At 42.1% G+C, this 16206-nt stretch overlaps 1 protein-coding gene and 1 pseudogene across 1 annotated transcript; one reads left to right on the top strand and one right to left on the bottom strand.

The window, feature by feature from the left end:
• Positions 1–8999: 8999 nt before the first annotated feature.
• Positions 9000–10544, bottom strand: LOC118838614 (ubiquilin-1-like). Its single transcript, XM_036745956.1, has one exon. The coding sequence runs from the start codon at positions 10542–10544 to the stop codon at positions 9000–9002; it is 1545 nt and encodes a 514-aa protein (XP_036601851.1).
• Positions 10545–10553: 9 nt separating this feature from the next.
• On the top strand, positions 10554–16206 carry LOC118836537 (annotated as a pseudogene).

The raw sequence follows: 16206 nt of genomic DNA, 5'->3' as shown, positions 1-16206 counted from the left end.
TTCCAGACTTTTTTTTTGTTTTTATCTTTACCACTTACAATCATGGTACATGATTGTATTCAGCTCTTTACTATATAGTCTTATGTTCTCTAATTTGTGTAAGTCACAACAGATCAGGTCAGAAACAACATATTATATATCTTTGTATGGCCTATTCTCCATTACACACACATACACACATGCGTGCACACAAACACCCCAGTATCTTGATCAGTGGTAAACATACAGTAGTTGGTCAATAAATTTAGAATTGAAGTCATGCTCCTCAGTGTCAATCATAAGTCAAAGATGATGTCATCTGTTTAGCAATAACTTAATGGAAATGACTGTACACTGATTAAGTTTGGGGTGTGTAGGGTGTTCAGGGAGGGCAAACATCTTTGGTATAGGGACTGCCTGAGCCCTTTTCAGCACTACTTATCCATCTTTGAGGTCCATCTTCACCCAACTCTCCAGTGTAGTTCCAAGAAGCTGTAGCAGGCATAGGGGCCACACCTGATAAACTGTTTTAGTAGACGGGCTAAACCAGGTAGAGGATAACCAATAGGCTTCAACTCCATTGGTGCATTAGAGGGATGTCTACCCCAAACATGTGAAGACTTCGCCTGGTGGAACGGGCAGATGAGAACAATTCATTCCAATGGCCATGAAGGCAGCAGAAGCAGGTACTGTGGAGTGCTTAGAGCTTAGTCAGACATGGAAGACGCCAAGGTCATCCACTGCATCCCAGGTCATTGCCAGTCATCTTTACTTTTGTCTTACCACTGGATTTCAGTGACTCGGGAAGAGAGTGAGGCTGATGACTTTGAGCAACTCTGACTCACTTTAATTCAATTCACTCATGAGTCAAGACATCACTTCATGATTGCATTGGTCCTCCCACGTTTACTTTGCATACACTTACAGGAATGTGTGGTTTCATTAGTTAGAAACGAAGCTTCTTAATGGTAAAGATTGTTTCATTTTCGTTTTTGCACAACCAGGGCCTAGCACAATACCTGAAATGTTCACTTCATGTGAAGAGGTTTAAAAAAAATGATAATGGTAGGGAACCGTATGTTTCTAGGGGTGCGCATGACCCCAAAATACCGACATGCCGGGTCCTGCCAAAAGAATTCGACTCAAGCCTTCCCAGCCAAGGGAAAAGACAAAGTTTATTATGGATTCACCATAATGAGTTGTCTTAAGAGATCCCACCCTTTGTGACTCCTGTTTTCACAAGTGGGCCAGATTCAATCTACTGAGCTAGACTGAATCTGAGCCGAATTCCAGACTTTGAAGGAATCTTTTAGAAAGCATTTAACAAATAATCTCCCTTCCTCCTCCTCTTCCTCCTCCTTCTCTCTCTCTCAAAATTCTTAAAAATCGTTTTTTGTTTTAACTTTCACTAAAACTAAAAACCATTAAAATATGTGAACAAATAAGAAAAGACAATATAACCCTAACCCAAATCAAAACCAACCAAAATTGGTCAACAAACAAAACCAAATATAAGAGAAAAAATAAAAAAAACAAGTAAAATGACAACAAAAAGTGATTGCTACTTTTCTATTATTAACTAATTTTTAGAAGAAAGACATGGACATTGCCTTTAACAAGGCAGCACAAGCCACATGAAATTCTCTGTTGTGTAATATTTTTATTTGCAAAAGTACAGTGTGAATACATTGTCTGCTTTTGATTTTAGTCACTTGACCTCACATTATATGTGTTCATGTATCCACATCATCATAGAACTAGAGTTCCTTTTCCAATTGACCTGTTGGTGACCTCATTCAACTCTATGCTGTCCTCTCTTTCAAGGTTCTTACCACCTTATCCTATCACCAATCTTGCTCTGCCAAGCCTCAGCCTGGAATCACTCCACCCACACTCCATTCATGGAATGCTGAATGAAGCTGGGTAAAAAAATCATAACCTACTCCATAATTGATTCTCTATCGCATTCACCACAGTGTCTTTTCGAAACCTTTTTATCACTCCTGAAACCTCCCAGGGCTGCTCCCTATCTGCCTGCTAAGAATTTTGCCTCATGTTTTAGAGAAAAATTTGAAAAATTCTTCTCCCTTCTTTCTCATTTCACTTCATTCAGATGCTTTCTGCCACTATCTCCTCCTTTACCTATCTCATGTAACGAGATGACCTTTCTCTTTGTCGAGGCTAACCCCTCTGCATTCACAAGTGATCACATTCCACCCCATATACTCCAGCAGATTGTTCCCCATATCATCCGCACTCTTACTAATCTTCAATCTCTCTCTGTCTCCTGATTTCTTCCCCATTACCTACAAACATTTCTATGTCTCCAAGTCCTCAAAAAAAACCTCTCACTTGAGTTATTTATCCTAACTATTGTCTCTTATTGACTTATTGAGCAGATTGTCTACAATTTGTACCTCCGCTTCCTTTACTCTCACTCTCTTAACTCTCTGCAGGCTGGCTTCTGACCTCATTCATCATTTAACTGAAATTACCCTCTCCAAAGTTAGCAATGATTTCATCATCATACCTAATGACCTTTTCTCAATCCTCATCCTTTGATTTCTCTACAGCTTTTGACACGGTTGACCACTCTTTTCTTGTTAATATTCTCTTCTATGTTTTTGTGATACTGTTCTTTCTCGATTTAAATCTTTTTTATTGAGTCTTTATCCAGGTCAAACTCACTAACTGTGGGTTCCCCCCAAAGCTCTGTTCTTGTTACTTTCAGTTGGTGATTTCATTAGCTCCCATGGATTCAATTAGCACTTCAATGCTGCTGATTCTCAAATCTACCTCTAATCCCTTTCTTTACATCTCTACCTACTGGACACCTCAAACTGGGTATTCCATAGACACCTTATATTCAACGTAGCTAAAGTTGAACTCTTCTTCCTCCCCCAAACCATCCCCTCTTTGCAATTTTCCTATAATTGTTAAGGGCACCACTATCTTCCCTGTCATCTGGGTCACTCTGTCACCTCACAATTTAGGTGTCTTCCTTGACTCCACTCTCTCTCTAACCTCTCAGATACAATCTGTTGCCAAGTCCTATTTCTACCTTTGCTACATATATCAAGTGCACCTCCTTCTCTATTCTGATACTGCTAACACCTTAATTCAGGTCCTCATCACCTCATACCTGGACCTTTGCTGAAGCCTGCTGGTTAGACTTTCTTCCTGAAGTCTTTGCCTACTCCAGTCCATTCTACACTAAACTGTTTTTGATGGAACATCCTAAAGCCCCGGACTTGCCATGTGACACCCCACTCCACCCTTGTCAGAGGCTACCTATTACTTCTAGGATCAAATATGAAATCTTCTGTTTTTTGAAGCCTTCCAAAACCACATCCCTTGATCCCTTTCCATTCTTCTTACACTTTACTCCCTTTTGCACACTCTACAATCTGGTGATGCTGGCCTCATTGCTTATTCTTTGAACATAACACTCCAACTCTTAACTCCATGCCTTTTCCCTGGCTGCCCCCACACTTGTCTCCTAGCTTCCTTTAAGTCTCAGCTAAAATTCCGCTTTCTTCAGGTAGCCTAAATACTTGTATCTTCCCTCTGAGATTGCCTTTAATTTATCATGCGAATAGAAAGATATATTTTGCACATAATTGTTTGTATGTTGTTTCTCCCTTTAAACTGTGAAGTCCTTGAGGACAGAGACTGTTCTTGCATTTCTGTGTATGCTTAGTGCCTAGTAGAGTGCTTGGCTCACAGCAGTTGCTTAATAAGCTCTTGATCAAGTGTAGGCAAACTATAGCCCAAGGGCCAAATCCTACTACAACCTGTTTCAGTACGGCCGTGAGCTAAGAATATTTTTGATAGTTTTAAAATTTATTTAACAATGAAAATAATTTTAATAGTTATAAAACTTTATTTTAAAATGTAAAAAATATCCTTAGATGGAGGTCATAGTAGACCCATGGCCCTAAATTTGCCAACCTCTGTGCTCCATGATGATGATGATGATGGAGGGTGATGATGCTGATGCTGATGCTGATGATGAAGGATGGATTGAAAAGCAGGGTAGAAGCCATTGGACTAATTCTTGAAAAAAATTATTAGGTTATGGTGCTGTAAAAATGATGTGTGTCATGAATACAGAGAAGCATGAAAAGATTTATGTAAACTGACCCAGGATGAAGTAAGTGGAGCCAAGAAAGCAATATACACAATGACTCGATGTAAATGAAAAGGATAGCCATGCACAAAATATCAAGTGAATGTAATCAAATTATAAATATCAAGCATGATTTGAATTAATAAATATGGGAAAAAAACCTCAAGCCATCACTCCTTGGAATTGGGAGGTCCACATTGCACATATCTTTAGATTTTTTTCAATGTACCAATCAGCTGTGCTGATCTTTTTCCTCTTTAAGAAATACTATTTGTTATGTGAGATGTTATCTGATAAGGAAAAAGGAAGGAGCAAGGATTCTGGGCATAACTGTGATGATGTAAAAATCAGAAGACATCAATAAAAACTTGTTTTTAGAAAAGGGGGCTGTGAAGGCCTGTATGAAGGCTATATGGTTAAAGAGAAGGGGAATGATGAGAGACTGGATAACTGACTATAAAAGGGTAAAGAGTGAAGAATCAAGTAACACTGAGATTATAATACTGAAAGATTTTGATCCTGAGTATTTCAAGGATGGCATTGCCCTTTACAAAAAGGAAGGAGGGAAGATAGATTTGGGAGAAAAGATAATACAAAAGAAGATATAGACTACAATCTATTGCCACATTGCAAGCATGAATGCTTTTCCCTTGAGATTCACTCTTCCATTCCAGTTGAAAAAGGTTTATGGTGAGGCTCTTGCTCACTGCCTATCACCCTGGGAACATTCCAGCTGAGGGATGTCTGGTAATATGGTGCTACAGCACATGGATATTGTGAAGCTGCCAGTGCAGGGGCTCTGAGAGACCCAAATGGGGGCAAAAAGAGGAAATAAAGAGTTTGTAAAGTTGAGGAGAAGGGCAGGAGTGATACAGTGTGGTTGTGTTAGAGATAAGTCTGCCATATGGATGTCAACTTGGATAAAGAATAGGAATGAAATCCATATTTACTCCTTCTGATGTACTTTGGGTCATTCTACAACTCTACTTTGAAGGCCAAATTGTAGAGAACCAGGGGAGAAATTTAGCCCAACCTACTAGGAGAAGGGAAAATCAATTGCTTAAAGCTAGAGAAAATGAGGAAGTAGATAAACAAGTAGAGACTTTACATAGGCAAAATGAGTTCCTCTCTCTCCACCACCAAAATCCTGCACCAAAATAATCAGATATGCATCAGCCTAAGGGGCAGCTGAATGGTCCAGTGGAGACAGTGCTGGTCTGGAGTCAAGAAGACTTATTTTCCTGAGTTCAAATCTGGCCTCAAACAGTTACTAGCTATGTGACCCTGGACAAGTCACTTAACCTTTTTTGCTTCACTTTCCTCATCTACAAAGTGAACCGGAGAAGAAAATGGCAAACCACCCAGAAGAGTTAGACATGGCTAAAAAAGGACCAAACAACAATAACATTGATGGTCGATGGTGGTGAACACTGACCTTGGTTCTGTAATTTACCTTTTTGTTCTCACCCAGCTGAGTCCTTGGAGGCTAAACTAGAGAGAATCTTGAAGCTCTTTGATCTCATATGTCAGGCTTCTGAAGGCAAAAGCCTAACCTTAGTTTGGGAACTTTTTGCCTTGTTTTTGTTAGGTAAGTGTAGTGGTTCTGGCTTGTATAGCTTTCAGCCTGCCTTTATTTGGGGGAAGTTCTAGTCAGAATATCCTATATACTAAAGCTGAGACCCTTAAAAAATATGCTGAGATATGCTCCACAGCAGGGAACTTGTTGAGTCTAGCACTATTTCGAGTACTATTGAGCTGAGAGCATCAGAGACCAGCAAAGTTCCAGAAACCAGGCACCAGGAGACACTGGACAATACATGGTGAAGCCAGCAGGGACCAGCACAGGAGGTAGCTCATCAAAGACTTTGCAACCAGGGAGGAGCAGGCCCAGTGAGATCAACTTCATAACATCCTCAGAAGCCAGCCACTGGCAAGTAATACTTCACCTGTCAGATTTATGGACAATGGAAGAATTTATGATGAAACAAGAGATAGAGAACATTATGAAATGCAAAATGGATGATTTTGATTATATTAAATTGAAAAGTTTTTGTACAAACAAAGCCAGTACAACCAAGATTATAAGGGAAGCAGAAAGCTAGGAAAGAATTTTTACAAGTAGTGAACCAGCATCTCTGATAAAGGCCTCATTTGTAAAATACATAGAGAAATTTATAAGAATAGAAGTCATTCCCTGATCGAAAAATGGTCAAAGGATATGAACAGGCAGTTTTCAGAGGAAGAAATTAAAGCTATCTATAGGCATATGAAAAAATGCTCTAGATCACTATTGATTAGAGAAATGCAAATCAAAATAACTTTTATGTACCATATCATACCTGTAAGATTGGCTAACATGACAAAACAGGAAAATTATAAATCCTAGGGAAGACATGGGAAAATTGGAACGCTAATTCATTGTTGGTGGAGTTGTGAACTGATCTAAGCATTTTGGAGAACCATTTGGAACTATGCCCAAAGGGCTATAAAACGTGCGTATCTTTTGACCTTGCAGTACCACTTCTAGGGCTATACTCCAAAGAAATCATACAGATGGGAAAAGAACCCACAAGTACAAAAATATTTATAGCAGCTCTTTTTATGGTGGCAAAGAACTGGAAATTGGGGGAATGCCCATTAACTGGGGAATGGCTGAACTAGTTGTGGCATACGGATGTAATGGAATGCTATTGCGCTATAAGAAATGATGAGCAGGCAGACTTCAGAAAAACCTGGAAAGACTTACATGAACTCATGCTGAGTGAGGTGAGTTGAACTAGGAGAACATCGTACACAGTTATAGCCACGTTGTGCAATGACTAACTTTGATAGACTTGGCTCTTCTCAGCAATACAAGGTTCTAAGACAACTCCAAATGGCCCATGATGAAAAATGCTATCCGTATCCAGAGAAGGAATTATGGAGTCTGAATGCAGACTGAAGCTTAGCATTTTCTCTCTTTTTGGTTTTGTTCTGTTTTGTTTTGTTTCTTGTTTCTCATGGTTTGTTCCATTTCTTATAATTCTTCTTTGCATCATGACTAATGTGAAAACATGTCTAATGTGAATATATATGTAGAGCCTATATCAAACTGCATGCCTTGTTGGGGAGGGAGGTAAGAGAGGGGGAGAAAAATTGGAACTGAAAAGCTTGTGGAACTGAATGTTGTAAACTAAAAATAAAGAAGGAGAAGGAAAAGAAGGAAGAAGGAAAAAGAAGGAAGAAGGAAGGGGAAGAAGAAGAAGAAGAAGAAGAAGAAGAAGAAGAAGAAGAAGAAGAAGAAGAAGAAGAAGAAGAAGAAGAAGAAGAAGAAGAAGAAGAAGAAGAAGAAGAAGAAGAAATAAAGAAGAAAAGAAAAGTAGAAGTGAAAAGAAGAAATGAAGAAGAAAAGAAAAGAAGTGAAGAAAAGAAAAGAAGAAATGAAGAAGAAAAGAAGAAGAGGAAGAGGAGGAGGAAGAAGAAGAAGAAGAAGAAGAAGAAGAAGAAGAAGAAGAAGAAGAAGAAGAAGAAGAAGAAGAAATAAAGAAGAAAAGAAAAGTAGAAGTGAAAAGAAGAAATGAAGAAGAAAAGAAAAGAAGTGAAGAAAAGAAAAGAAGAAATGAAGAAGAAAAGAAGAAGAGGAAGAGGAGGAGGAAGAAGAAGAAGAAGAAGAAGAAGAAGAAGAAGAAGAAGAAGAAGAAGAAGAAGAAGAAGAAGAAGAAGAAGAAAAGAAGAAGAGGAAGAGGAGGAGGAAGAAGAAGAGGAAGAAGAGGAGGAAGAAGAAGAGGAAGAGGAGGAGGAAGAAGAAGAGGAAGAGGAAGAGGAAGAGGAAGAAGAGGAGGAGGAGGAGGAGGAGGAGGAGGAAGAGGAAGAGGAAGAGGAAGAGGAAGAGGAAGAAGAAGAGGAAGAAGAAGAAGGAAGAAGAAGAAGAAGAAGAAGAAGAAGAAGAAGAAGAAGAAGAAGAAGGTCGCTGCCAGTTACTGTGCTTCAGAGGTGAGAGTTATCCCTGCAAGCATCTATTGCCCCTATGTAGGGACCTCATACATGAGCTTTGTGCATGCTTGTTTCCTCCATTGACATATATATCTTTATGAGAAAATCTTCTTTATGTCTAAGGGAAGAGTATTACAATGTAACTCTTAAAATGTTATTTCGTTCAATATCTTTGCAATTGTGTCCTTTGGCAAAAACTAGAGGAGAAATAAACACATCTATGTGTCTCTTGTACTATTGGGGGTCTCATTGCTACTGTTTTGAGTGGATACAAGCTTATGGAGTACCTTGAAGCTTGGGGGAGGGTCCTTCATGTGAAGAAAGGAGTGCCTCTCTTAAGAGGAAGATTAGGGATCAAAAGGAAACTGGACATTTTTTTTAGGAGAATTCCTGGGCATAATCCTAAACTGAGCAGGGGAGAAGATTGGGCCTGAAAACCACAGGAGAGGGAGAGAGCAGGGCAGAGGGAGAAGGAGATGGAAAGAACCAGGAAGACCCTATTTTAGGCCATACTCTTAAATCTGTGTCCCTGAGATTGATTCACCTGTCCAAAGGCACCATCATCACTGCCTTGCAAAATGGAAATAAAATAATTTTCAATAGGTTGTTCACTCTGCTGAAGATAAGTATCTTTTCCTGAGAAAGAGGATGACAAAGGGAGTTTGTATCTATGGACCTATGATGAAGGGAGGTAAAACCCCAAACCTACCCCAATAACTCAGCCTTTCAAACAAAGTGACACAAGACACATTTGGCCAAGCCGCGGCCTTTTAGTGGAGAACGAGACAGCTGCCAGAACGGTGCTGTCCACAGTGATCTCCGATTTGCATAGGAGATTATCCGAAAATGAGTTATTTCCTCTTCCTATTCCTCTCTCTCCCTCTCTCTGTGCAGTCTCCCCAGGGCAGCAGTCAGGGTGCTAGGCCTGGGGGGGCCCCAGTAGTCTCTCAATAGCAGCGTAGATGTCTCCACCAGTGGCAATTAGAGCTTGCAGATTGGCATCATGGTTGGAGAAGCCCATTGCCTTCAGCTGTTCCAGCTCCTGCTGGAAGCGGCCCTCGGTCGGGGGTGGTGGCAGTGGTGGTGGTGGTGGGGTCTGAAGGGTATTAGGGCTTGCATGGGCCAAGGCCTGGAGTAGCTGCAGCACAGCTAGTGTGGGTTGCTGGTTGGATACTCGAGAGTTTGACCCACCAGCCACACCTCCTCCATGACCCCCACGGGGCCTTCCAGAACCCCGGAGGCAGGGTCCCAGCCCTGGAATCTCCATGGAGAGTGTCTGCAGGCCCTGTTCAATCTGTAGCCAAGCCTGTAAAGCCCGTGGATTAGTGAGGATAGGTAGCAGGGGCAGGCGGGGCCTCAGAGGGCTACCAGCAGTGAGCTGGTGCAACAGTGTTGGGTTCTGATGCAGTACATGCAGGGCATTCCGCAGGGCGGAGGCAGAGGGTATGGATGGGCCTGGCAGGGAACCTTTGCTTATAGTTGGGGACACATCCTGTGAGCCAGGTCCCAAACCCATACACAGGTTGGGCATGCTAGAGCTATAGGGTGAGGTATCCTGTGTTGAGGCTCCCAGAACCCGGCCCACATTTCCCAGCCTAAGAGGCCCTGCTGAGGGAGAAGAGCTAGAAGGACCAGACAAGGAAGTTGGGCCCTTGGAACGGGGTGGTGAGGCCGGGACTGTGAGCATTAGCTGTTGGATATCAGCATAGACCTGTCGCAGGGCATTATCACCCCCAGGAACAGCCTTTAAAGCCCCCAAGCCTCTCTCATCTGCCCTTAGCATCAACAATTCCCTCAGAAGAGCAGGGCTCCTCAGGGCCTCAGGCACTGTCTCATTGGCTTGGGCTGGTGGAGCAGTCTGTGGCTGAGCCATCAGCCGGCCGGGTCCAGAGCCAGAAGAGGGATTGGTGCTGGATGGAGTTTCACCCAGCAGACCTTGTATGGAGGGATCATCCAGGAATTGCACCACAGCTTCAGGGACTGCCATGAGCAGCTGAGCTAGATGGCCAAGGAAGTCTGCCAGGTCCGGTGAGCACCGGGCTATGCGGCCCAGCCTGGCCAGAAGACCAGAAGCCCCTGTCCTGGGTGAAGCCCCAGGGCTGTTGCTACCTGGGAGAGGTTGATTTGAGGTGGCAGGTGTGGTAGTTGTATGGCATGAGCGGGTGAATCCAGGGAAGCGGTTCCGCACCACTAGATAGACGGTGGTGCCATCGAGGACTCCCCTCTGGTTCAGTGTGTCCTGGTCTCGCAGGATCTTCCCTGTGAAGATGAGCACCAGACGGTTCACATCACAGTTAAGACGCTTTGAGATCTGCTCTTTGAACTCCCTAACACTGCAGTTTTCTGCCAGGGTGAACTCCTGGCACTCTTGTGGTGTCTTTGCTGTTACTGTGATGATGCGTGGTGGTGGCTCCCGGCCTGCCACCAGCCTGCTGTCGCCTGCTTCCTCCCGGGCCCCCGCCATGCTTCAGTGATGCGCCAGTGCTGGTCTGTCTGCCCAAGTCCTTGTGCTGTGGGGTCAGACACCGTGGGGGAGGATGTGGGGCGTGTGCCTGCTGGGGCAGGGAGCAAGGTTGGCCTTGTAGAGCTACCCCTGCCCCCTGCTCTGTGCCTATCCCACCTCCCAGCTCACCTCCGTGGCTGTATAACCCTGCAGCGTCCTGGCTCCCCCTATACCCAGGGCTGCTCCCCCTCAGCATCTGGACCAAGCCAGAGCTGGATCCTTTGCCCTACCCTGCCCACACCCTCAGGGAAGACTCGGGGAATGTGACCTCAGTAATGAGGTCACAATGAGGAGCTATAGCCATGAAGATGATGGAGGTTGGCACCAGCTTCTAGAATGATGGAGGGGGAAGCAGGATCAGGGTTAACCATAGGCAGAGTAGAGACCTACTTTCATGCTATGACTTAAAGAGCCTTATGATGGACTCATTATGACCACCAGCCTATCATACTGCCTGAAATTCCACCATTAGAATAATCTTCCTATCTGTTATGCATCACCATCTCTAAATCCCTTTTGGGAGGAAGAACATATTAGGCCAATATCATTCCATTCACACTACAAGAAGAATTGGGAGTTGTTTTCTAAAGTGATCCAAAACGATCTTGACATAGGTTGAATGTAATATGGGATATATAAATATAAAAGCCCTGCACTTGAGGTTAAAAGTCAGGTGCATAAGTCCAGAGTAGGGGGGAAGATTTATAACTTGTTCATGTGAAAAAATATGGGAATGTTAGTGGACCCAGGTTAAATTTTACAAGTTAACAAAGTGACATAACAATCACAAAAGCTAATGCAGGCACAGAATGTATCAGGAGTGTTCTTATAGCCGGAATAAGAATAATTTGTCTTTTGATTTGGTCAGCTCACATCTGGAATCATTGAGCTCAGTTTGGGGTATGGCATCATAGTGAGTACCTTGACAAACTGGATTGAGTCTTGAGGAGGGCAGCAGACCAGAATGGTATGGGAATCGGAGACCATGGCAGAGATTGACGATTAGTTTGACAAACAGGCCGTGTTTAGACTAGGGTAGAAGAAACTTAAGAGGAATGAAGGAAGGATTTATTAAATGCCTACTATATATCAGGCTCCATGCTAAGCAAATACTTTACAAATATTATCTTATTTGATTCTCACAACAACCCTGGGGGAGTAAGGTGCCCTCATTATCTTCATTTGAGAACACTAAGAAAAACAGAGGTTAAGTGATTTGCCTAGGGAGGATATAGGAAAGCAGGTACCTGGCCATCAAATCACAAATCTTTTCATTGGACAGGATCTCAGAGGCCATGCGGTTCAGCTCATTCTTGAGCAAGTATTGCCTCTACGACATACCTGACATTCTCTTTTGGGACACAGAACAGCCCTAGTCTTCTAGCTAAAGGACACATATGAGCCTTGTCTCTGCATGCTTCCCCCTACTGCTCGATGAGGGGAAAGGTTTCCATCCCAAGCCTCTGTCCAATTTGGAAACTGAAAATTCTTGAAATTCATTAATTTCTGATAATCAAGATTCACTCCTTCAGAGTCATTTTAGAGAGGGGCTTCCCTTTCAACAAACTGATAGGGGCTGTCTGAGTGTTACAGGATAGAAAGCAAAGCATAACCTCCCCTCACCTCTTCTAGGCATCACCCCATAAAGTCTATCTTTTTGTTACAAATTCTTACCTTTGTTTCATACATGTGGCCATCAAGAAACTTCCCAAAGGGTTGAGACCACTTGCAAGCATTATGTGGCAGTCATAACCAAACACAATACTCTAAATGAGAATCTAAGGTGACTATGACCTCCCCAGCTAGTCCCACACCTGAAGACTCTCAATACAGCATAAGACTGCATTTGCCTTTCTTGGTTGTCAATCAACTAATTAATAAAAATTTATTAAGCACCAGCTTCGGGCACTATGCTAAATGCTGTCATACATATTATACTGTTGAATTATATTGGGTTTATATTCCAATAAAATCTTCAGAAAATTCCTAGATGGATTTCTGTCTAACTACACTTCCTTCATCTTGGATTTATAAAGTTGAGTCCAAGTGTAAAGCTTTATATTTATTCTTATTTAATTGTATTCCCATTAGATTTAGCCCAGTACCTATTAGATTTAGACTCAGTTCTTCACTATGTTGAATCATCAGCAAGTATTTATTGAATGCCCACTAGGTGTCAAGCACTGTAGTAAGTATCAAGGATGTCAAAAAAGAAGAGCAAAAATCTCTGCTCTCAAGGAGATTGTCTAATTGGGGAGATGACATACAAACAACTACAATGTGTTTATGTGCATATTTATATATATGTATTCGATAAATTGGAAATAATCACAGTGGGAAGGTATCAGCATCAAGGGGTATTGGGGAAAGGCTACTTGTAAAAATAATATATTAGTAATCTCTCCCATCTTTGTGTCTTTTGAAAATGTCATAATCTTGGCATCTATGTTTCTGTCCAAGTTATCAATAATAATCGCATAAAATTGGTCGCTGCCCTCTGGGGCTATCACCTGTAAGCCTTCTTTCAAATTGAGAATGAATTGTTAATGGCTTCATTCCATTGTTCAACCAGTTCAAAAGCTATCTATACTCACTTAAACCACATCTCTTCATATTTTCCCCATTAAAAGAGAATGAGAATTTTTATTAGCATTGTCAAAGAGGTAACAATGTTAATCTGGCTTGACTCATTCTGGATAACCTCATGTTGGCTTTCTGTAATTACGATTAGCTTTTCTAGATGTCTACTAATTATCCATTTAATAATAATTTCTATGATTTTACCAGTTATTGAAGTCAAGCTTACCGTGTGTGTATGTATAATATGTATTTATGTTATAAAATTATTATATTACGTATAATTATTATATTATATATGTACAATAACATGTATAATATATAGATACATACACACATATGAAGACTGTAGAATTCTTAAAGGAAATTGCTCTTATATCCTGCTTTTCCTCCTACCTATCTGACCACTACTTCTCAGTATCCTTTATTGTCTCCTCATCCAGATCATACCTGGGCATCTTCTCTTTTCCCTCTACACTATGTCATTTGGTGATCTATCAGCTCCCGTGGATTTAATTGCCATCTCTACACTGATGATTCTCAAGTCTACCTGTCCTGCCCCAAACTCCCTACAGACCTGCAATCTCACTTCTCTAACATTTAGATATCTTAAACTGGATGTCCAGTTAATCACAGCATGTCCAAAACAGAATTAACTATCTTTTCTCCCAAATCTCTCCCCCCACTTCCTACCCTCCTATTACAGTAGAAGGCAACACTATCTTCTCAGTCTCTCAGGCTCACAGCCTAGGGGAATCCTCAACTCCTTACTACCCTATACCCAATGTCTTGCCAAGGCCTATGCAACGTGGCAACATATCTCCAATACTCCCATTTTCTCCTCTGACATTTCCGCCATTCTAGTGCAGACCCTTACCACCTCATGCCTGGACTATTGTAATAGCTTGCTGATAGGTCTGTCTGCCTCAAGTTTCTACTCCAATCCATTCTCCATTCAGCCAACAAATTGATTATCCTAAATTGTAGGTCTTAACATGTTCTCCCCCTACCCCTGTACTCGATAAATTCCAGTGACTCCCTATTGTTTCCAGGATCAAATACAAAATGCTCTGTTTGGAATTCAAAGCCCTTCATAACTCAGCTCACACCAGTTTTCAGTTTTCTTGAACCTTACCCCTTTCCATACACTCTTCAATCCAGAAGAGTCTCCTGGCTCTTCTATGAACAAGATGCTCCATCTTTCAGCTCCAGTTATTATCTCTGGCTGTCCCCCAAATCTGGAATCTTCTCCCTCCTCACCTATGCCTACTGACTTCTCTGACTTCCATTAAGTCCCAACTAGAATCCCATCTTTTACAGAAAACCTTTCCCAACCCCTCTTAATTCTAATGCCTTCCTTCTCTTAATTTCTTATTTATCCTGTTTATAACTTGCTTTGTGTATATTTTATGTGCATGTTGTCTCCTCCATTAGACTGTAAGCTTCTTGAGGACAAGGACTATCTTTTGCCTCTTTTTCTGTCCCCAAAATATTTTAGCATAGTGCCTGACACATGCAGATGCTTCATAAAAATGTTTTTTGATTGATGAGTGAACGTATAAATGAAAAAAGCATTTAAGCACCTACTACATACCCAATACTGTACTAATCACTGAGGCCATAAATACAAATACAATCTGTCCTGCTCTCAAAGAGCTTAAATTTAAATAGAAGAACAGCAAGCTAAGAGAAGTAGTGGCCTGAGGAGGAAGTTTTGGACAAGAGAATCACAGTGATTGTCAGCAGAATCATAGAGCGGTCAGTTGGCATGCTCTTTCAAAAAGCAATGGTACTGATTTAGTTATTGTTTCTGGAACAAGAGATAGCAAGGAGGAGGATGGGGTAGGAAACTGGGGAACTGAAGGTAAGGGGCAGATAGCAAGATTCTTGAGTAGGCTGGGCAAGATTGGCAAGTATTATTTAAGGAGAAAGGTAGTGTGAAAATTAGAGGGTGAATAGAAGGTTGTAAATTTTGGTGACTAGAAAGATGTTGATGTCCTCAAACATAAAAAGGAAAAGACATAGGAAGGAAGAAGATGAGTTCCATTATAGACATGTTGTGATCGAAATGCCTACAAGATTAGGTGGTTTTCAGTAGGTATTTGCTGATGTATATATGGAGCTTAGGAGAATGATTAGGGCCACATATACTAGATATGTCACAACACCGCGCTTGTGACAAATGGCAGTCCTGCTACCATCACCACTGCCCTGAATGATGACCTGGTTATCTTTGGCCCAATCATCTCTAATCCTTTACCAGCAACAAACATGCTCCCAGTCCAGGGGCCTCCCACAGTACCAGTAGCAGCCACTTTAACTGCTGGATCTGGGGATCTGGGTCTATTCGCTGAGCCAACTACAAAATCAGAAGAATCAGCAAAGAAGCATCTGTCCAGAGACTCCATCCTATCCCTGTATGGGACAGGGGACCATTCAGCAACCAAGTGCTCCAGGTATGTTTATGGGCCCTTCAAATATGCTGTTTACCTCACAAGCACCAACTCAATTTCAAGGCTTTCCATCCATGGGAGTACCTGTGCCTGCAGCCATTGGAATCATGGGAAATGTTATGGGACAATCAGTACTTGTCATGCAAGCATGATGGTTGGCGTAACTATGCCCAATGGGTTTGTGGGAAATGCACAAACTGGTGTGATGCCACTTCCACAAAATGTGATCAGGTCCCAATTTGTTGACTGAATGGAGGATGGATTGGGGTAGAAACCTGAGGCAGGCAGACCTATCAGCAAGCATTACAATAGTCGGGGCATGAGGTGGTAAGGGTCTGCACTAGAACGGTGGGCAAGACAAATGGGAGCAGCACAGAATAAGTTTGGTATCCAGCAAGCTCAGCAACCCCAGTGGAACCTCTCTCAGATGAATCAGCAAATGGCTGGAATGAACATCACCAGTGCTAGCAGGGCTGTGGGTTTTGGCCAACCCCCCAATGCAACAGCAGGGTGGTCTGGAAGCTCATCGGGTCAGACTCTCAGCACAGAGCTGTGGAAATGAAAACTGCAATAGGAGTTTCATCCAGAATTAT

This window comes from Trichosurus vulpecula, chromosome 2 (genome assembly GCF_011100635.1).
Source record: "Trichosurus vulpecula isolate mTriVul1 chromosome 2, mTriVul1.pri, whole genome shotgun sequence".
Classification (NCBI taxonomy): Eukaryota; Metazoa; Chordata; class Mammalia; order Diprotodontia; family Phalangeridae; genus Trichosurus; species Trichosurus vulpecula.
This window is presented reverse-complemented; position numbering and strand designations above follow the sequence as displayed.

What these genes read in the sequence shown, in the direction of transcription:
- LOC118838614 (XM_036745956.1), bottom strand. Translation starts at nt 10,544, where the DNA reads ATGGCGGGGGCCCGGGAGGAAGCAGGCGACAGCAGGCTGGTGGCAGGC.